Source organism: Puma concolor, chromosome D1 (genome assembly GCF_028749965.1).
Source record: "Puma concolor isolate L17-30 chromosome D1, mPumCon1.1.hap2, whole genome shotgun sequence".
Taxonomy (NCBI): Eukaryota; Metazoa; Chordata; class Mammalia; order Carnivora; family Felidae; genus Puma; species Puma concolor.
This window is the reverse complement of record NC_141676.1, coordinates 61,045,883-61,068,205: the sequence shown is the minus strand read 5'-3', so window position 1 is coordinate 61,068,205 and position 22,323 is coordinate 61,045,883. Positions and strand designations below refer to the sequence as shown.

The window sequence follows — 22,323 nt, the reverse complement described above, 5'->3', positions numbered from 1 at the left end:
ATGTCAAGGGCCTCAGCACAGAGGCATAGGGGGGCCTGAAGTGGCAGAGGGTCCCAGGGTGGGGAGGGTAGCAGAGGGCCTCCCTGGAGGGTGAGTGGTCACAATTCCAGGGCTTCTGAGAGGATGGATCCCTGACCTTGACACAGCTCCTTGCTGGGATTGCTCAGGGACAACTTCAGGGCTTCCAGCCCTGTCTCCCTGGCTGCTCTTCACAGTCCTGACAACCTGAGTGACCCTGTGTCACTCACTTACCAGGCGCAGTCCTGCCTCCCGCCTCCTATCCAAGCAGTGCCCCTTCCTGAATGCTGCATCACCTACCTCTGGGAACCCTGTCTTTCTCCCTAAGCTGGGAGCAAAGGCCGCACTCCTACAGGCCTGCTCTGTCTGCACTTTTCAGACGCTTATCACCACGTGTGTCCCCCAAGCATGCCCCCTATAGCAGCCTGCCCCGGGATCTGCCTGAGGGTGAGGGTGGGGGGGGCGGGTGTTGCTCTGTCCTGCTCTCTCCTTTTTGTGACACAGCCCTGGTTTCCCTCACCGGGAGCTGCTGGAGGGAGGCGCTGGGTCAGAGACATGCAGTGACCCCAGCACAAGCTCTGGGCCTGGCTAAACGTCCCTCAGACTTAGTTTCCCAGTCTTAAAGTGGGACTATGGGACTAGCCCAGCAGTTTTCAGAGTGTGGCCCAGAGATCTCTGAACGCTCAGAGAACTTTCAGGAAATCTGTAATCTTTTCCACCTCCGTATCTTTGCAGCCAGCTTTTCCTCATACCCTTCAACCCAACATCATCGCATCAGGCTGGATGTGAAGCAGATATGAGAATTAGTTGTCTCCTATTAAGCCAGACATTAAAGGTATTTGAAAAAAATATATAAAATAATACCACTCTCCTCACTACTTTTGGGGGGTATATATGCAGTTATTTTCCATAAAAATGTTTCCTATAATAGATCTTTATGCTTATTTTTTAATGTATTGATACATTTGTGAAGTTTCTCAGTTTCAAGTTCTAATATGGTAAATATCAATAGATAAAGCCTACATTAATAAATGCTCTGGGAGGGGTGCCTGGGTGGCTCAGTCGGTTAAGCGTCTGACTTCAGCTCAGGTCATGATCTCACACTTCGTAGGTTCAAGCCCCGCGCTGGGCTCTGTGCTGACAGCTCAGAGCCTGGAGCCTGCTTCAGATTCTGTGTCTCCCTCTCTCTCTGTCCCTCCCCTGCTTACACAGTCTCTCTCTCAAAAATAAATAAACATTAAATATAAATAAACAAAAAATAAATGTTCTTGGGAATCCTCAATTTTAAGAGCATAAAAGGTTCCCAAGGCCAAAAAGTGTGAGAGCCTGTAGAGACAATAGCCTCCGTGGGCCCTTCGTGTTCTGATGGTCTCTGAACCCACCTCTTGGAATTAGCTCAGTCCTGGCCGAGTGAGACTATTTGTCCTTGTCAAGTTTCAAGGTGAAAGAACGTGGAGGATGTGTATGACTGGTTCTTATATCAAGGTTTTGTGGGGTCAAGGATCATGTTCCTTCCTCCATCCCCTTCTGAGGATAGAGACTCTGGGCCCATCCTAATGTTGACCTTGAGGACCAATGGCAGGCCCCGCCCCCACAGCAAACCCATCTCTGGGCAAAGCACAGAAGCAGCTCACCCACCGGCCCAGGCCTCCCAATGGTTTCAAGGCCTAGGGAGACGCATGAACCTGGGGTGTATACCGCTCCCTCCCCCAACCACAGACCACAGAAGCCTAGGCCCCAAAGAAAGGATGGTTCAGAACAAATGGCCGGGGACAGAGGAGCCCCTGACTACCTCGGGAGAACGGCCCCTGGCGGGTGGGCAGGGCAGCACTCACGTAGATGAGATGGTCCCGATAGCGGATGAGCAGGTTGCGCAGGATGCCAGCCTCATTGAGGTCTCCCAGGCGGATCATGTCCTCCACACCATGGACCGACGTGGGATGCATGGGCTTGATGTGCGTGGCGTTCTGCGGGGAGATCCAGTGTTCCTGTGGGGAGGCACGGTGGCTACCGTCAGGTGGCTCTTCTGGGACCCAGGCTGTGCTCTGCTGGGCAAGGGGCCCAGGAGGAGCAGGAATCCTGGGTCCGCGCGACCCTGGTAAAGGCCTTGTCCTTTCCCATGGCCAAACACGATCATTATCAGGTTTGTGCTCACGCCCACACTCTATGGACCACTCCTCCTCCTCCTCTTAGGGAATTCTCTCTACAGACCTAAAAGATGGGCAGTGGAGGGACTTTGGCCCCACTTTGGATTCTCACAAAGGGAATTAGAGTCCCCCCAGTCTCTTCGCAGGATGGAGTGGAAAGTGTTAGTAGACTGGACTTCAAATTACACCAGAAGCGATTTCAGACAGTGCCAAGAATAAACCAACGGGCATACAGGATAGAGATAAGGGACGGAACCACCTTAGGGTGGTCAGGAACTACCTCTCCGAGGAGGTGACATTTGAGCTGAGATCTGAATGACAAGAAAGGGCCCCCTGAAGATATAGAGAGGGCATTCCAGGCCCAGGGAACAGCAAAAGCAAAGCTTCTGAGGTCGACAAAGGCAGGGCCATAGCAGTGGAGATGGAGAGAAGTAGATCTGTTTGGAATACAGCTCACAGGGCTTATGGATGAAGGTGGAGCAGGGGTGAACTTTCAGTGCGTGGGAGCTGATGGGGAAACTAGGAGAGAGGTTGCCCCGTGGCTCTTCCTATGCTCCCCTGTAAGATCTTCTCCTCGGGCAGGGGGTGGCTTCTGGTGGTACGTCTGGTCAATAGCACTGGCAGTGTCAACAAACCCGCAGATGGCTCCTTCCTTCCCCAAGGTGGTCTCCAGCACCTTCTCCTCACAGTCCTAGCATCTCAGGGAGGGGAGGGTCTGACTGTGCTCTGGAGCGTGGCTGCAGCCTGAATGAGCCCCCACAGCCCTCCGGGGGCCCCTCCCTGTTCCCAAATGCCAGAACCCTGGGAGCTCCAGGGGTCTGACTTTCGGGAACAGGGGAGAAGGGGAGCCCTCTGCCCACACCCAGCTCAGGCCCTCAGACTTGGTGAGTTAGTGTGGTGCACCCAACATGTTCTCTCCTGCCTCCTTCTCTTCTGGGTCCCCCTCTGGGATAACCAACCCCAACAGCTAGTCACTAGCAGGAATCTAGGGCATGAGCCCCTCATCCCGTCCCATCCCCAATCCAACTGGTCACCCTGTCCTACTCATTCAACCCTCTGAAGGGCTGCTGCTGAGTGGGCAGTGCCTTCCTCGCCACCTCGAGCCCCTACTCCGATCCAGACGGCCATCTCTTCCCTTGCCCTTGCTGCCCTCCACCTCACACCCAGCTCTCCCCTGCAGTCCTACATCCCCTGGGGGCTTCCTCAAGCACCTGTCTGATCCCATCATTCTGGGGCTTGGAGCCCTTCTCTGCTTCACCACCCTCTTCAGCCTGGCATTCAAGGGCCAGCCTGAGGTGGACACAGGGACATGTGGCCTTTGCTCCAGCACACGCCCCTGCCCGTAGTTCTAAGCCAGAGAAGGTTGGTCTCCACTTCCCCAAATGCCTCTGTCGCCTTGCTCATGCGGTTCCCCTTACTTCCCTTCCACCCAGCCTTTGAGGCCCCACTCAAGGTTTTCCCAGTTTCTAAAGCCTCTGCTGACAACGCTGCCCAGCCTCACATGCTCCACTCTTCCATCCCCCTCACCTCCACCACAGGCCACGTCAGGGCCTCCTCTGGGCTCGCACATTGCCTGGGTCTCCCACTGCGAGGCAGTGGTCACCCTGGGCTGCTGTTGTCTGAATGCAGTTCTGACCTCCCAACGTGCCCAAAGGCTGGGGGCTCGTGGAGGCCAGATTCCAGGTCTTCTACATCCTGGGTCCACAGTGCCTCATACATGGGCCAGACACAAAGGATGTGGCAGGAAATCTGCTAGGACATGACTAACTGGTGACTACTGGACCAGTTCTGAATTAGAAGCAGGAATCCTAGTCATGGAGAGACCCTAATAGTCCCTCATACCCGCCCTCTCACTTCGCCTGGATCAGAGTAGGATGGGGGCTTGCACAATACCCTCAGAGGGATCAGGGACAGGGCTAGCCGTATAGCCTACAACTCCAACTGCCCTGGCATTTCAGGGCACCTCCTGGGCCAGAAGCATTTCCATCCAGGTCAGGCCCTCCCTGAGGCATGAATGGGCCGGATGGTGAGATCGAAGAACCCGCCTGGACTTTCCAGTCCTGAGTGGAACATTCCTCTCTCCCATTTTATCCTATTTCTTGATAAAAGCTGATCCAGTTGGAAAATTCCCTCTGCCTGGTCCCTGCTCACGGACTTGGTGCTAGGCTCTGATGCAGGCCAGAGGGAAGAGGGTGCCTGGGCAGGCTGTCTGCCTCTCCCATTGACCCCAGCCTCTGGTCCCCATAATCCTTACCCTAACAGTTCAGCCCAGAGGTAAGAGGCGGCTCAGCCACCGCGTGACCCTGTAAGCCCTGTGCACGCCACCTGGCTTTCCTGAGCTTCCATGACCTCATCTATGAAATCGGAGTTAGAAGAACAGTCCCTTCTTCTTGGGGATACTGGGGGGAATTAACTGATACACTAAAGGTCAACCTTTGTTTTACTCCCACCATGTCTAAAAAGCGCTGCTGCCTGGTAATTGCCCAACCAGGGCTGGGTATTATTACTCTAGTACTTTCTGGTTTGACAGAGGAGATCTATGTTCTCATTTGTTCCTCATAAAATCCCACAGCAGAATCACCAGCCCCCATTTAATAGCGAAGAGTCACACTCAAGTGACAAAGTGGCTCACCCAGTGAAATGGCAGAACTGAGCCTCTCCCTCCCCCTTTCCTGCACAAAGGGGACTCCCAACTGAGGTCAGCCAGCACCCCTCAGGTCAATGTTCACAGGCACTTATAGCACAGATCAAAGTGTAACCAGGGCACAAACTGAGACCTGGCCCTGAAGGAATGCCGGAGGGGGGGAGGAGGGGGGAGGAGGGGGGGAACATGGCCAATCCCAAGGACTGGGAACACATCTGGAAAAGAGCTGGCCTGGTACTGAGTTTAGAGGGATGGGGAACCACGTGATCTGTAGAATAAGGAAAGGAGAGGTGTATCTGGCAATGGGAACAGCTTGGGCAAAGGCAGAATGTTAGGATCTCAATGAAGACTGGAACCATAACCATTCATTCATTCATTCATTTATTCATTCATTCAGCAAAGCTTCACAGAGAACTCTCGCTGGACAGATATCTTGTGGGGTCTCGGGGCAACCAGATGGGATTTGCCTAGTCTCGGCTGTCAAGTTAAGGGAGTCTTGGAAGTCAGAGGGGTCAGGTTGGGGGGTAGGAATGAGAGTGGGGAAGCCCCTGAAAGAGGGGGCCAGAAGCCCTGGGCCCAGTGCCACTGAGGCAAACCAGACTCTCTGACCTGCTCCCGGCCAGCCAGTCCCATCCCTCCACGCCTGCAGCCCCCACTCTCAAGTCTTTAGTGGGAACAGGTGGGAGGGGAGCTCTGGGATCCAGTGACACAGTTACGGGACACCATCTGACATGCAACATGACCCAGGTGAAATGTAAGCCTGCAGGCACGGTCCCTGGGCCCCACCCTCGGGGCTGCAGGAGGGTGCGTGCCCCTGTCTGTGCGGCCAGCTGAACCTGTGCCCCCTTCTCTGGCTGCAGCCTCACAGTGGCTTCCTCTAAGGTCCTAGAACCACAGCCACCAGAATGACGGGGCAGGCACTCCGGTTCTAAAGCCCAGGGACAAAAGCATGGTTTCACGGAATCTGAGCCCTAGAGTCGCCATCGAGATATTGGGAGAGGAAACACATACACAAAGGCCAGAGGTCCTGGGTGCTGATCCCAGCACCATCACTTACCAGCTGCTTGACCAGGCCTGGTGGTCCCTCTCTGTCCCGGTTTCCCCTTGGGGTAACACTGGCTGCCCTCCCTGCCTCTCACAGGTGCTGCGAGGACCCAAAGACGGAGCTTAGGCCAAAGGGCTTTGTGCATCTCACGGTGGGGGGGAGGGTCCCTGAAGACTGCAGGAACAGCAGGGATGCCCCTGCCCCCCCTGTGTCCAGGACCTGGCTCCTGGGCTCCTGATCCCTGCCCTTGCCCTGAGGAGAGCCTTCTGCTCCCTGTCCCTAGTCATAGCAAGACTATGGGCATTTTTAGACTAACTGACTTTACTCAGGTGTTCTCTATGTGGGACCCAACTTTTGAGTCAATAACCCAGTGAGACAGGTATTATTATCCCCATTTTATAGAAGAGGAAACCGAGGCTCGGAAGGGAAGGGGACTTGATGAAGGTTGCACAACTAATAAGGAAGTGGGCAAGGTGGGATTTGAATCCAGGCTGTCTGACTCAAAGCACCCCTGTGGAACTTCAGCCTGGCACCACGTCCGGCCCGCCACTACGCACGCACCCATGCCCTCCACACACCCACCTCTCATACTGCACAGAACAGACGGAGTGCTTACGGAAAATGAACTGGTAGCCTGGGCAGAGGGGAGGCAGCCTCTCGCGGAGGCAGTGGGAAAGTTCCATGGAAGAGGGGCTGTCCAAGAGGCCGGAGGAGGGGCACGGTACCGCCTCCGCCCCCTTGAGGTTGCTGCCCGGCCCCTGTCAGCCTGTGTCTTCCCGCAGGGGCAGGGCGGGTAGGGGGCTACTCACATTGCCTTCATCGTCCACCACCTGGATCTGCCCTGAGTCACAGAGCTTCACCACCGCTCCGATGGGCACATCGAACTCCTGCCCAGATCTCAGGTCCATCCAGACATAATCCCCCTGTGGGTGAGAGAGAATCCCAGGCCAGGTGAGCAGGGAGGGGGATCCTGTGCCTCGGCGCTCCTACTGCCAGGGGATCCTGTGCCAACCACGGGAGAGGGAAGGAAGGGGAGCTTGCACTTGCTGGGAGCCATCCGGTGCCAGGCCCCGGGCTGGGCACTTATGCAATGTCTTCAATCTCTCCTCTGTAACAGCCAAGTCCCCATTTCACAGATAGGTAAGCAGAGGCTCAGAGATGGGAGGAGCCAAGAGCATACAGCTGGGCAGCTTCAAACCCAGGGCTGTCCAGCACCCGGCTCTCCCCAAGGCTCTACAACCCCACACACGTACAGAAAATCTGTCGAGGCTCAGGCAGAAACACCAATGCACTCAAACCACTTCCCTTCTGTCCTAAAGGAGGCATCCCCACAGGACACCCAAACAGTCTCCATCACCTCCAGAGTCAAGTGTCATAGTCACAGGTGTGGGTTTCCTTGCAGTGACACTGCTCTGTCCTGGGCCCTGTGATACGAGTTCTACCACCCTACCTCCTAGCTTGTGGAGGGAGAACCCTGACCTTGAGCGGGAGGGTGTCACGCTTGTGTCCCCCGCTCTCACCACACACCCAGTGAAGGCACACGGAAGCCAAATTTAAAACCCAGAGTCGGAGAAACAACCACTTTCAGCGCTGGTGCATTCCACAAACGCGTACTGAGCACCTACTGAATACAAGGCACTGATTGATCTAAAGACTGGGGATCCAGCAGTGACCACGGAGTCTACCTTCTCGTTGGGAGGAGACAGAAGACAAACAACTGAGCAAACGCGTTCACACAATCGATCGCTGCAGATGGCGGGGAGGACGGCGAAGGGGCCAGGCACACCGAGGGTGGAGAATGACTGGGCTGGACAATGGCAGTCACAGAGGTGGTCAAGCTCCAGCACCATCAACTCTCACTGGCCTGCAGGTACAAGTTAGATTTTATTCTAATCCGAATAAGAGGATTCCCCAGGAGGGTGAGAGAACACAGACCCTCTGTAACTTACCAAGCAGCAGTTAGGAATAGAACCGCTGATGAAACAGGACAGTGAACCTCACCTGAGGGGATGGCCCCGTGGAAACCACGTGGCCTGGGAGTTGGGAAGCTAGGCTTGCTCAGCTGGGCCACGGACAAGGCGCTGCCTGACTTGAGCCTCAGTTTCCACGTGCCTCAGGGGGTGGGCTCAGCGAGTCCCAAGTCCAACTCCTCACTGCTCCAGACTCCTCCTGTTCGTCCCCATCGGAATCAACTATTTCTTGGCCACGGCTGCCGCTTTGTGGGAGGTTACGCGCGTCAGAGACAGGTTAGCTCCAAACCCCAGCTTCCTCCCAGAAAAAGGAGGAAAAATTAGACGGGCTCTGGAGAGGAGAACGCACGTGTTTCCTGAGCATCTACGGTGTGGGTGTGCCTGCCGGGGCTGCCTGGCTGCTTCCCGTGGGGCACCCCGTGTACCCTTCCGTCCCACACCCAAACTGCGCTTCCTGACACACCCCTCAGAAGCTCTGAGTTCCAGGTCGAGGATCACCTGCCACACTGGCTCCCACCGCTCTTCTCCACCTGCCCGCTACCCCTCCCACCTCTCCGCTGAGAGGACGCCACCTGTCTGTCCAGACCCAGAGCAAATAACAGCCCTTCCAACCCCTCCCCACCTCCCCTCCTTCTCCCCCGCCCCCCAACCCCTGAAGAGCGCATTCATTGATTCAGCTCTTATTTATGGAGAGCCCACTGTGGGTCGGTCCCTTTCCAGCTCTGGGGACAGAGCCATAAACAGATGGGAAAGGCAGCGTGCCTCTAGGCAGAGGAGGGGAGGAGGTGAGGGGAACGTGGGCAGGTACCAGACTGTACAGGGCATAACCACAGACCGGAATTGGACTTTCTTTTAGGTATGACAAAGAGCCACTGAGGGTTTAAGCCGGAGAATGGCACGATGAATTTACATTTTCAAAACCTCGCTCTGGCTGTTGTGTGGAGAACGGAGGCATCCCTCCAGGCCCCAGGGCCAGCACCACTTGGGGTGACCGCCATCTGTGTGACCCTTTGCCACTAGCATGCAGCCCCCGAGGACCGGGCTGGGTCTGTCTCCTCTGTGACTCCCTAGAGTCAGAGTCTGACACAGAAAAACAGAATTTGTCTCTCGATGGGAGAGTGTGTGTGTATGTAAGAGAGAGAGCATGTGACAGAGGGTGTGTGAGAAAGAATGCAGAATGTATAGCATGAGAAAGAAAGAGACCAAGACAGACAGACAGACAGACACTAACCGCTGGCGGCCAGGCTAGCCAGGACATTGCCCCATGCTAACTCACAATACACCCACAACGGGCCAGGTAGGAAGTGAGATGCTTCCCTATGATTATCTCACTGACAGCCCTCAGGCAGAAGATTCCATTTCCACTTCATCTCCTCACAGAGGTCAAGAAGCTTGTCCAAATTCACCCAGCTGTTTTGTAGTAAAACCCGGAATGAAGCCCAAGTCTGACAAATTCCGAACCCAGGACTCTTTCTGGACAGCTCTCTGAACCCAGTTTTGTGAGCAAAACAGGAAACACTGACAGGATCCCTGGTCTTGGATGGCTTGTGGGCCAAGGGGCAAGCTAAGAGTTTCAGCCGAGGGCAGCTGGGGGTCAGAGGTTGCCCCCAACCCAGCACAGAGCCTGGCACACAGGAGATATGCCCCACTGCGGGAACAGAGGAGAACCGGAAATCAGAGACTTCATGTGAGTGGGAAATGGGGGCTCAGAGAGGCTGAGCAGAGAGCTCAGGCCTACAGGAAACAGGCAACTAGAACTCTCCTAACCAAGGACTGTCACAAGGAGGGCAGTGGCTTAACTTTTTCTCTGCTCTAGGTCTCAACTGGAGGAAAAAGGAGAAAATGGCAGCCAACTGGCCTCAGGGAGAATTGTGAGGCCCGAGAACCTGTCTGAGAGGAGAAGTTCCTGGTCCCGGGAAAAGTTCTTGGGGCATCAGAATGCAGGTGGGTTCAAAGTCTTCATTTTACAGATGAGGAAACTGAGGCCCAAAGAGACAAAGGAACTTGGCCACAGTCACTCATCAAATCAGTGACTGATAAAGACTCTGAGCATCTGCAGAGCAGCCTGAACCAAAAACAAGGTGAGGGAAGGAAGATGGAAAAGAAAGGAGATTGGGGGGGGGGGGGGGGGGGAGGGTACAGGAAGGGGAAGGAGAGGAAAGGGGCACTGGGCCCCAGTCTTACATCACCAGCCCTTCTTGTCCCCAGATTCCAGGCACTCACGCCTGAACCTGGTCCCACTCATACCACTCCACTGTGACAGGCGCCCCACTAGAGACTTCACCTTGAACCCACATTCCCATTTGGGATGTGCAAAAGCTCCCGACGCAAGGAGGGGCTGGCTGGGGCCAAGTTCACTCTGGGAGTCAGGGAAGGCATGAGGCGCCGGGGTGGGGGTGGGGAGGGGGTCTGTCTGCACACACCCTGGTGCTCTGCCACCCATTGCCGCTCATCCCGTTTCTGCCAGGCGGGGAAACAGAGGCACGGGGCGGGATTCCCAGGGTGCAACCTCCCCCTACCCGCGCAGGCCTCACCGGCAGGACCGCGTACGTCTTCAACGCATGGTTCAGGCTGCGAACCAGCGCCCACTTGCCCTGCGGCTTGGCGCGCGCCTCGGCGCGGTCGGAGGGGTAAGAGGGGTCAGAGGGGTCGGCGGGATCGGAGGGCTCCGCGGGGTCGACAGGGGGCTCCATGGCGCGGTCGGTCTGGCGGCGGCTCCGCTCCGGCTCCCTAATTCACCTAATCCCGTGCGCACCGCCGCCGGGAACCCTAAACCCGGCCATCTGCTGCGTGCCCATGGCAACGGCGGCTTAGGTGACGCCCGCGGGAACGGGGAGGGGGCGCGCACCGCCCTGGCCCGTCTCCTCGGGACCCCCAACACCTCATCACTGTGGGGGGATTCGCAGCCGGCTTCACCGAGACCGCAGCGTGTAGCGCCGCAGAACCGAGCTGCGGACCTTAGCATCCACCGGGCACCTGGAAACTCAATCTGTAGGTTTTCTTTGGAAAGGAACGTGGGGACGTTATGGAGTGGAACGCAATAAACTTCATAATTTTTAAGACGGACGGGAAGGTACCTGAGAGATCCTACTAGCTCACTGGCTACCTCTGGAAAGGGAGGGCAGGTAAAACTCTTCCTAAGGGTAGGGATGTGGGGCTTAGGGGAGAAAAGCTTCCGAACAGTCTGTCTCTGGTCTTCCTCACCCAGCTTGGAGGCCAGCCAGATGGTAATCTGCAGAAGGCAGAAGAGGCACCTGGGAAGGGTGTCCCCTGGTTCTCCAGGACACTGGGCGCCAAGCTGGGCTCCTATGTCCTGGCAGCCACGTGGGACTGGGCACCTGGCTTGGGTCCATGCTGGGCGGTGAGCCACCATCCTGTCCGGCAGGCACAGGCCCTGGGACTCTGCTCCCACTCCTTCTCCCCTCTTCTTAACTTCTGTTTTCTTCCTCCCCTTTCTCCTCTCTCTTCAAGCCCTACTGTTCCCATATTTGGCCCTTGGCATTATCTAGAATCCTGGAAGCCTGACTGTCCCACAAAAACACGGCAGGGAGAAGGGGGAATGGCAAGGAAGGAGACAGTGATGCCTCACACAGAACTCAGAGCTGCCCCACTGGACCTGGGCTTCCTTCTACCCCAACCCCCTATCCGGGCCTCAGGGACCCAGCCCTCTGCCACCCCACACAAAGCTGATGGACTGTAGCGATTCCCATCTACTTCCTATGCCCTCCCAGGGACCGTGCCCTTAGGAGGGATCCTTCCCCCAGTCAAGCACAGAATAAGCACATGTACCTCTGCCCACCCACCCACAGGAGTCCATGGGAGAAGGGCCCTTCAGACACAGGACGGTGCCGGGGATAGGTTTCCAGGCATCCTTCCATTTGTCCATTTACCCAGGCTTCACAGGCTCAGACTAAAGCTTAGGGGACACCACCCTCGCAAGTCCAGGCCTGGGAATGGACCAGATCCAGACCCAGATAAGGATAGTGCCACCAGACGAGGGACGGATTAGTCCTGGAGAGACAGGATAGCCTGGCCACTAAGCTGTTGGACTCGGGACCCAGATGGCTTAGGTTCAACCCTGGCTAGGCCCCTCAAGCCGTGTAACCTGGGGCAAGTTCCTCAACCTGTATGTGCCTTTGTTTCCACATCTGTGGGATGACAAGATAACAGTACCTCATGAGTTGCTTATGAGGATTGAAAATGTTTATGTGTGTAACTCACTCAGAGTGGTTCCTGTTTAAAAAAAAAAAAAAAAAAAATGGCCGCATGAGTGTTGGTTCTTATTAACTGAGCAAGTCACGTTAGGGGTGGTACCTGGGCGTTATGATTATCTCAGGCAGACATGAGAGGGAAGAGAACATCACAGAGAAGCAGAGGGAAGAAGGAAGAGATGGTAAATCAGGTCTGGTGGATGGAGAGAGGCCCCCCTCAGGGAGACCCAGCAAGTACTCAGAGCCTGGCCCTGCCTAGCCCAGAGCCACTGCTCAACCCCATGCACCCAGGCCACCCCTAGCTGAAGCCTGGGATTGGGCCCCTTCCCCGCAGGCAGCCTGCACACCAGGTCTGGGAAGTAAGTGTGATACCCCTGTGACCCGTGCCTCTGTTTCCCCGCCTGGCAGATCCTCTCCCAGAACCAGGGCTCACTGCTGTTCCAGCCTCATCTCCTGCTTCCCTGAACACACCGGATAGGGTCTCCCTATCCTCACTTTTTTTTTTAAGTTCCAACATGGGGCTTGAACCCACAACCCTGAGATCGAGACCTGAGATCAAGAGTCGCTTAACTGACAGCCATCCAGGCACCCCTCCTCACCTTTGCTTGTGCCGAGCCCTCTGCCAGAAATGCTTCACCTCACGATCCTCTTCCCTTCCGCCACCCAGCCACCCAGGCTCCACAGAGACTCGGGCCACCTGTCCTTAATATCCCCTCTCCACTACCCTCTTTTCTGTACTTCCTTAGTGCCTCACACAAACGCATGGTGCTGCCCTCACCCCGCCATACCCCCCTATCCAGTCCAGCTCTGGCCAGATGGGGAGACTGATGTTCAGCGGGGGTGGAGGGACTACCCAACAATTGACAGCAAGGTGGGACAAAAAGCTTCCATTTAGTAACTGTGCCAACTGTCACGAGCAAGTGACGTCAGGGAAAATGGCAAAGAAGAAACTCAAGAACTCATCCCTTTACAAAAATACGAAAAAATGTGGTAAAAATGGTCAGAATCAACAATACTAGAACCCTGGAAAATCATCAAATGTTTATAGTAACCAACCGAACATTTACTAAAGAGAAAGGTGGCTGAAACCCAGCAGGAGAACTTTGTGGGGTTTTAACAAGTCTGGGAGCTCCCTAAAGGAATAATGCCAAGGGCTTGCCTTTATTTCTCTAGCTTGGAACTCCCCGCAGGGTGGAGGAGTAGGTAAGGAGGGTTTTGGTCAAAACCATTCAGAGACCAATCAACGAGGCCACTGCTATGTGGGGTGGGGTGGGGTGGCGTGGGGTGGGGGGAGGGAGAAGCATGGAAATAGTCAGTTGGAACAAACAATAGACACTCCAAAAACCTGCAGGAAAGCCGGGGGAATAGGGGTTTTGAAAAGCTCTTGCATACAGTGGGGAATCTAGAACACCTCATGTGGAGGGTTGGAAGAACGTTCAGAAAAAGCCCAAGAACATCCTAAGCTCTCACTTCAAACTGACCCTCAAGCTCCATTTAGACAGGAAGTGATCTGCCTAAGGCCTAAGCATTGAAGGCATGCCCAGCGTGCACGCGCGCGCGCGCGCGCGCGCGCACACACACACACACACACACACACACACACACACACACACACAGCCCAGCTGCAGGACTGAAAGTAATTTTGTTTTGTTTTTGGCTCTAGGAGTTTTCAAAACTTCAGTGACCACACACAACAAAGAATACACTCTTCATAAAGATAGTTTTGAAAGGTCATTAAACAAAACTATAACTCACAAGAAGCAACAAGACACTGGAGACAGAGGGAGAGAGAAGAATCAGACTTCCAGAGTTATCACATTACGTTTAAAAAAATTTTTTGGTGTTTTACTTATTCTTGAGAGAGAGTGACAGAGAGATAGAGCACGAGTGGGGGAGGGGCAGGGCGAGAGAAGGACACAGAATCTGAAGCAGGCTCCAGACTCTGAGCTGTCAGCACACAGCCTGACGTGGGGCTCGAACCCACAAGTCATGAGATCATCACCTGAGCCAAAGTTGGACACCCAACCAAGCCACCCAGGCGCCCCGTCATGTTATTTTTTAAATGTCCGGTTTTCAACCAAAGATTATCAGGCATGCAAAGAAACAAGTATGGCCCATTCAGAGGTAAAAAGCAAACAATAGAAACTTTCCCTGAGGAAGCTCAGACATTGGACTTCATAGACAAAGGTTTTTATCAACTATCTGAAGTATACTCAAAGAACAGAGGGAAACCAGAACATCTCACCAAATACAGAGTATCCATAAAGAGGTAAACATGATTAAAAGTGACCAAATACAACATTAGCAGTTGAAAAGTGCAATAGCCTATATGCAAAATTCACTAGAGACATTCAACCGCAGATTTGAACAGGCAGAAGGAAGAATCAGTAAACTTGAAGATAGGTTCATTAGATTATCCAGTCTGGGGACAGGAAGAAAAAAAAAGGACTAGGAAAAATGAGCAGAACCCGAGAAACCTGTGTGACATCAGGTGGCCCAATGTGTGCATGATGGGAATCATCATCATACATTTCATGTATGCAAGGAGAGGACAAGAGAAAGAGGCAAAAACAATATGTGAAGAAATAATGGTCAAAAACTTCCCAAACTTGATGAAAGACACAAATCTACAGCCAAATAGCTCAATAAATTCCAAGTAGGATGAACTCAAAAAGAACCACATTGAGTCCCAGCCATAACCATCAGACAACAACAACCACAAAAATAAAAGGCACCCGAATTGCCAAGGAAGAGGTAAAATTGTCACAATTTGTAGACGGCGTGATACCGTATATAGAAAACCCCAAAGACTCTACCAAAAAAACTACTAGAACTGAAAAATGAATCCAGTAAGGTCGCGGAGTACAAAAATCAATACAGAAATCTGTTGCCTTTCTATACAACAACAATAATGAAGCAGCAACAAGAGACGTTAAGAAAACAATCCCTTTTACAATTGCACCCAGAATAATAAAATACCTAAGAATAAACTTAACCAAGGAGGTAAAAGACCTGTACTCTGAAAACTATAAAACGCTGATGAAGGAAGTTAAAGACAGTGCAAAGAAATGGAAAAACATTCCATACTCATGGATTTGAAGAACAGACATTGTCATAAAATGTCAGTGCTGCCCAAAGCAATCTACACGTTTAATGCAATCCCTATTAAAATACCAACAGCATTTTTCACAGAACTAGAACAATCCTAAAATTTGTATGGAACCACAAAAGACCCCAATAGCCAAAGCACCTGGGAAAAAGAGAAACAAAACTGGAGGGATCCCAATTCTACACTTGATCTTAGCCAAGAGGCCGAGAAGCGATGAAGGTATCCCAATTCTAGACTTGAGGTTATATTACAAAGCTGTTGTGGCCAAAACGGTATGCTACTGGCACAGAAATAGACACATCAATAGAACAGGATAGAAAGCCCAGAAATAAACCCATAATTATACGGTCAATTAATCTTTGACAAGGAAAGAATATGTAATGGGGAAAAGGTGGTCTCTTCAACAAATGGTGTTGGGAAAATTGGACAGCCACAGAAAAAAGAATGGAATTGGACCACTTTCTTACACCACACAAAAAAGTCAACTCAAAATGCATTCAGGACCTAAATGTGAGACCTAAAACCACAAAAATCCTAGAGGAGATCCCAGGCCATAATTTATTTGACATTGGTCATAGCAACATCTTTCTAGATAGGTCTCCTGAGGCAAGGGAAACAAAAGCAAAAATCAACTATTGGCACATCAAAATAAAAATTTTCTGCACCGCAAAGAAAAAGAAAAGACCCACATTGAGGCACATTAAAAATCAAATGGTCAAAAGACAAAATAAGAGAGACTCATTGCATACAAAGGACCTTCAATATGAATAATAGCTGATTTCTCAACAGAAATCATGGAAGCCAGAAGGCAGTGAGATGATATATTTAAAGTACGGAAAGGAAAAACAAGTGTAAGAATTCAATATCTGATAATAACCAACAGAACTAAAAGGCAACCTATAGAATGGGAGAAGATATTTGCTGAGGACATATCCAACAAAGAGTTAGTATCCGAAATATTTAAAGAACCTATACAACTCAACACCAAAACCCAAATCAAAACCCGATAAAAAAAAATGGGCAGAAAAGATGAACAGATATTTCTCCAAAGGAGATATCCAGATGGCCAACAGACATGAAAAGATGCTCAACATCACTCATCATCAGGGAGATGCAAATCAAAACCATAATGAGCTATCACCTCACACCTGTCAGAATGGCTAATATCAAAAACACAAGAAACAAGCATTGGCGAGGATGTGGAGAAAAAGGAACCCGCATGCACTGTTGGAGGGAATGCAAACTGGTGCAGCCACTGTGGAAGACAGTATGGAGGTTCCTCAAGTGAAAATAGTACTTCCCTATGATCCAGTAGTCACACTACCAGGGATTTACTCAAAGAATACGAAAATACCAATTTGAAGGGAGACATGCATTCCTATGTTCACTACAGTATTATTTAAGATAGCCAAACTACGGGAGCATCCCAATTATCTATCAATAGAGGAATGGATAAAGATGGGGTGTGTGTATATATACATATATGTGTGTGTATATAAATGTACACACAACATAATGGAATATTAGCCACAAAGAAAAGAATGAAATCTTGCCATTCACAGCAAGATGGATGGATCTAGACAGTATACTGCTAAGCAAAATAAGTCCATCAGAAAAGACAAACACCATATGCTTTCATATGTGGGATTTAAGAAACAAATGAATAAGGGGGGGGGGCGGGGAAGAAACAAACCAAGAAACAGACACTTAATTATAGAGAGCAAAGTGATTGTTACCGGGGGGGGGGGGGGGGGTAGGAGTAGGGGTGAAATAGATGACGGGGATTAAAAGTACACTTATCCTGATGCGCACCAAGAAACATATGCAATTGTTGGATCATAACGTCATACACCTGAAACTAATATAGCAATGCATGTTAACTCCACTGGAATTAAAATTTAAAAAAAATTCATTATCTGGCAAAACCATCCTTCGGAAACGACAGAGAAACTAAGACATTCTCAAGTAAATAAAAGCTGAGGGAGCTTGTTGCTAGTAGACCTGCCTACAAGAAATGCTAAAAGGAGTCTTTTCAGGCTAAAACTAATGGGCACTCGACAGTCACTCAAAGCAAAGAAATAGAGAACTCCAATAAAGGTAATCTTACAAAAGTATATTTACATAGGCAAATATAAAACCCAGCATGGGGCACCTGGGTGGCTTAGTCGGTTAAGCTCCCAACTTTAGCTCAGGTCATGATCTTGCGGTTCCTGGGTTTAAGCCCCGCGTCGGGCTCTGTGCTGACAGCTCAGCGCCTGGAGCCTGCCTCAGATTCTGTGTTTCTCTCTCTCTCTCTGTCCCTCCCCCATTTGCACTCTGTCTCTCTCACTCTCAAAAATAAATACAAAAAATTTTTTTAAGCCAGCATTATTGTTATTTTGGTTTGTAACTCCTTTTTTTCCCTATATGATTTAAAAGACAAATGCATAAAACAATAATTATAAATCTATGTGAATGGGCACACCATGTATAAAGATGTAATTTCTGACAGTAACAGTACGAAAAAAGAAGGGTGACAGAGCTGTACAAAAGCAGCATTTTTATGTACCATTGAAGCTAAGTTGTTATTAACTACCACTAGATTGTTAGAAATTTAAGATATTAATCGTATACCCCCAGGGTAACCACTAGAATATATATGTATGGAAATGATAAGGGAATCAAAAGAGTACACTGCGGGGGGCGCCTGGGTGGCTCAGTCGGTTAAGCGTCCGACTTCAGCCCGGGTCCGTGAGTTCGAGCCCCGCGTAGGGCTCTGGGCTAACGGCTCAGAGCCTGGAGCCTGCTTCCGATTCTGTGTCTCCCTCTCTCTCTGCCCCTCCCCTGTTCATGCTCTGTCTCTCTCTGTCTCAAAAATAAATAAACGTTAAAAAAAATTTATAAAAGAGTACACTGGGGGGGAAAAAATCAAACACAAAAGAAGGCAGTAATAGAGGAATTCGAGGGGTGGGGGAGAGGGGGAGAAAGGGCCTATAGGAAAACATAACAAAAAGGCAAAAGTCTTTATATGGAAACAAATTAAACCCTTTAATTAAAAGGCAGAGGTTGGGAGCACCTGGGTGGCTCAGTCAGTTGGGCATCTGAGTTTGGATCAGGTTATGATCTCACGGTTTGTGAGTTCAAGTCCCATGTTGGGCTCTGTGCTGATAGCTCAGAGCCTGGAGCCTACTTCAGAGTCTGTGTCTCCCTCTCTCTCTGCCCCTTCCCTGCTCACACTCAGTCTCTCCCTGTCTCAAAAATAAATAAATGTTTAAAAAAATTTAAAAAAAAAAGGTAGAGGTTGGCAGCATAGGCTAAAAAAAAAAAAAACCCATGATCCAACTATATGCTATCTACAGAAGACTCACTTTAGATCCAAAAACACAAAGAGATTAAAGGTGAAAAGATAGAAAAATATATTCCATGCAAACAGGAACCAAAAAAGAGCTGGGGTGGCTAGAGCATCAGACAAAATAGACTTGAAATCATTAGAACACTGTTGTAAGAGACAAAGCAGGACATTATATTCTAATAAAAGGGTCAATCCAACTGTTATCAACAGCCCACAAATTTATCTTCAAACCTCCCTGTGCTTATGAATCCGGGCAAAGTACATTCAGTCCCTACTCGGGATCCACCAGGGAGCCGGAAATTGTATCATATTGAAGCATGGCAGCCCTCCCTGAGGTCCTTAAAAGAGTGTCATGTGCACCACACATCTCTGGGTTCTTGCAAGCACCAGCTGGCTTTGCAACCTGGGCCTATCCCCGCACCCCCCCTCCGGAGACTTCAGTCCCTCATCTGTGTGCGAGGGGCTACTGCAACAGCCTCAGCACCTTCCCTGGTGCCGCCCCCCACCGCATCCACCATCAGAGGCAGGGCAAAAGCCTCCCCCTTCCCCAGGTTCCCCACCACCCCCACTCCACCCCAGGACTCCGGCTGTTACAGTTCCACTCAAAGGTGCCCTTGCCATGTTTCAAGCCACCTCCCACTGCCGTCTGGTAACTGCTCCGGGACAGGGAGCAATTTATCTCTGCATCCTTTGTGCCCAGCCTGGTACAGAGAATGGGCTCAGTGCCACGTTGCTGGGTGGGTGTGTGAGAACGCGGCTGGAGGGGAGGCAGCTTCTGATATGCCAGGAATCTCCAGGCACCCCCACCCCAATCCACATGACGGGTCTGCCCAGACCTCCTCAGGGTCCCTAGGAAAGAGCCTGTGTTCTGCAAATGCCACCCCACAGGACAGTCTGAACTCTCCTTCCCCAAGTCCTGTGCCTGTTCCTTGTATCATACACCCTGCACAGCAGCCCCCTCTCAGGGTCTCCTCTCCTGCCTGCCACCCTCTCACTTTGGTGGCTCCCTTCCCTGTCCTGACGTGTCCCAGCTTATATCTAAATGGCCCTCTCTGGGCTTCAGTTTCTTCACCTGTGACATGGACAGGACAATCCCTACCCTCATCGCCTTATGCCAATAAAAGGAGATCACATATAGAGACTGCCCGGCACGTACTGGGACCAGTGTGGATGCTACTTTTGAAGAATTTTAACCCTCAATAAATAAATGTTTTCATGAGTAAAGAAATTTGGATTCTTCTCCCATGTTTATACAGAGGTTTCCTCTACCTGGGACCCTATGGGGTCTCAGAACGGCTGGGATGATGGAGGAAGAGAGGGAGGAACAAATCTCGGTCACCGATCTTTCCCACATGGGGAAAGATCCATCATGTTCTTCAAGGTCTCCTGAGATTTTTGTACCAAATAAAGTGTGTGTAAGAGAGAGAGAGAGAGAGAGAGAGAGAGAGAGAGAGAGAGAGAGGAGAGAGAGAGAGAGAGAAAAACAGGGAATTCTCATGCACAGGAACACTACCAACACGATCTCATTGGTTGTCATCATGGCGGCTAACCATCCCTGAGCACGCTTCCGTCAGACTAAGCATTGTATATGCACCGGGACATTTCATTCTCAAGCTTTCCTCTGAGGTGGGCACCACTGTCTGCCTAGCTCCTCAGACCAAGTGAGGGTGTCCTAACAGTCATTCCTTCTTTAGCGTACAGCCTCATCTGAGTGGGCTGGTGCCAGGGCTGAGGGGCTGAGGAGACCGTGGGGAGCAGGACGAGGGCTGCCCCCCACTTCCAGGCTCACCTGGAGGCCTCAGGTAAGCCGAGGAAAAAGATGGAGTATGATCAGACTCTACCGTGGGCAGAACAGGGAAGCCTCCAGAAGGGAACAGCGGCCACCTGAAGGCCTGAGGAAAATGGGAAGCAAAGTGCTCAGGGCAGGCAGACCTGATGGGGGGGAGAGAACCGGGGTCTCTCAGGATGGGAGGGAGAGGCAGGACGAAGGGAGGAGAGAGGTGGGCTTGAGAGGCAGGTGAAGGAAGCAGCACGTTGACGGAACCCTCATTGCATTTTTTTTTTTTAATTTTTTTTTTTTCAACGTTTATTTATTTTTGGGACAGAGAGAGACAGAGCATGAGCGGGGGAGGGGCAGAGAGAGAGAGAGACACAGAATCGGAAACAGGCTCCAGGCTCTGAGCCATCAGCCCAGAGCCCGACGCGGGGCTCAAACTCACGGACCGCGAGATCGTGACCTGGCTGAAGTCGGACGCTTAACCGACTGCGCCACCCAGGCGCCCCGACCCTCATTGCATTTTATCTTCGCAACAACCATCCGAGGAAAGAGGGTTTCCCCCCACCCGTTTTACAGGTGAGGAAACGGAGGCTCAGGAAGGCCGAAGAACATGCCCCAGGTCTGTCCGCTCATCAAAAGTGAAGCCCAAACCGGAGCCCAGGTGGGTGGGCTGTGCCCATGGGCCTGCATAGCTGGCCGGATGCCAGAGCTGGGACCCTTCTCGGGAGCAAAGCAGTAACAGCAATGTACTCTCTGTGTGAGGGGTGGGCAGAGCCGGCATTTACCTGCCGACACCTTCTCCCACAGGGGCCGATCAGCCCGCATTCAGAGAGAGCAATGGGGGAGGGGGCGCCTTCAGCCCAAGGCCTGCCTCACAAGCTTCCTAAGGGAGAATCCCCCTGGGAGCTGTGGGTGGCCCAGGCCGCCCCTCTGGGGACTGTAAATGCCCCCGCCCACCCAGCCCTGCCTGCAGTCAAGGCCCTGGCACCAGCAAATGCTCAGAGACAATGACTTTCCTTCTCTTGTTGGCTCTGGCCATGGCGGGCAGGCCTTTGAACAGGCTGTTAAGCCAAGGGGCTCTAGAGGGGGTCTCCTCCAGCCCTGGGATGGAAGACCATCTATTCCTTTTTTTTTTTAATATATGAAATTTATTGTCAAATTGGTTTCCATACAACACCCAGTGCTCATCCCAAAAGGTGCCCTCCTCAATACCCATCACCCACCCTCCCCTCCCTCCCACCCCCCATCAACCCTCAGTTTGTTCTCAGTTTTTAAGAGTCTCTTATGCATTGGCTCTCTCCCGCTCTAACCTCTCTTTTTTTTTCCCTCCCCCTCCCCCATGGGTTCCTGTTAAGTTTCTCAGGATCCACATAAGAGTGAAAACATATGGTATCTGTCCTTCTCTGTATGGCTTATTTCACTTAGCGTCACACTCTCCAGTTCCATCTACGTTGCTACAAAGGGCCAGATTTCATTCTTTCTCATTGCCAAGTAGTACTCCATTGTATACATAAACCACAATTTCTTTATCCATTCATCAGTTGATGGACATTTAGGCTCTTTCCATAATTTGGCTATTGTTGAGAGTGCTGCTATAAACATTGGGGTACAAGTGCCCCTATGCATCAGTACTCCTGTATCCCTTGGGTAAATTCCTAGCAGTGCTACTGCTGGAAGACCATCTATTCGGATTCTCCCTGCTGGAAACCAGAAACCTGACTACTCTTACACACACACACACACACACACACACACACACACACACGGCTGCAGGACAAAGCTGCCCGCTGGCCTCTGACGGGCCTGGAGGATGTGGAGCTGCTGGCCAAGCCCCCGAGGCACACACTCCCACCAGCCCTAGGGCTTGGTGCCAGACCGACCTGGCTCAGGGCCCACATTCCTGGCTCTGGAGACCAGGAGCTCATTAGAGCCTCAGGCTGATCACGGGGAAGGGCTGAGGGTCAGGGACCATTGTGGCCCTGGGAAGGAAAGGGGCCTGGAGGACTCAGCCGGGCACAGCACCTCTGTTTCTCTCCATATTACCCCCGGGAGCTCCAGCTCACACCAGGTC

The 22,323-nt window shown here is 51.8% G+C and overlaps 1 protein-coding gene across 3 annotated transcripts in view; it reads right to left on the bottom strand.

Annotated features, from left to right (window-relative positions):
- The window catches only part of MYO7A (myosin VIIA), an 84,423-nt gene that overhangs the window by 58,847 nt on the left and 3,253 nt on the right, over positions 1-22,323 (bottom strand). The window contains exons 1-3 of one of the 3 annotated variants that reach the window (XM_086678382.1): positions 10,359-10,578; positions 6,664-6,777; positions 1,854-2,006 (exon numbers count right to left, since the gene is read on the bottom strand). In XM_086678382.1, coding sequence (XP_086534508.1) covers positions 1,854-2,006; positions 6,664-6,777; positions 10,359-10,517 — 426 coding nt within the window. In that variant the 5' untranslated portion in view covers positions 10,518-10,578. Of the gene's footprint in view, positions 1-1,853; positions 2,007-6,663; positions 6,778-10,358; positions 10,579-22,323 lie in introns of those variants that run through there. The other 2 variants (XM_086678383.1, XM_086678384.1) reach the window with 2 other exon arrangements.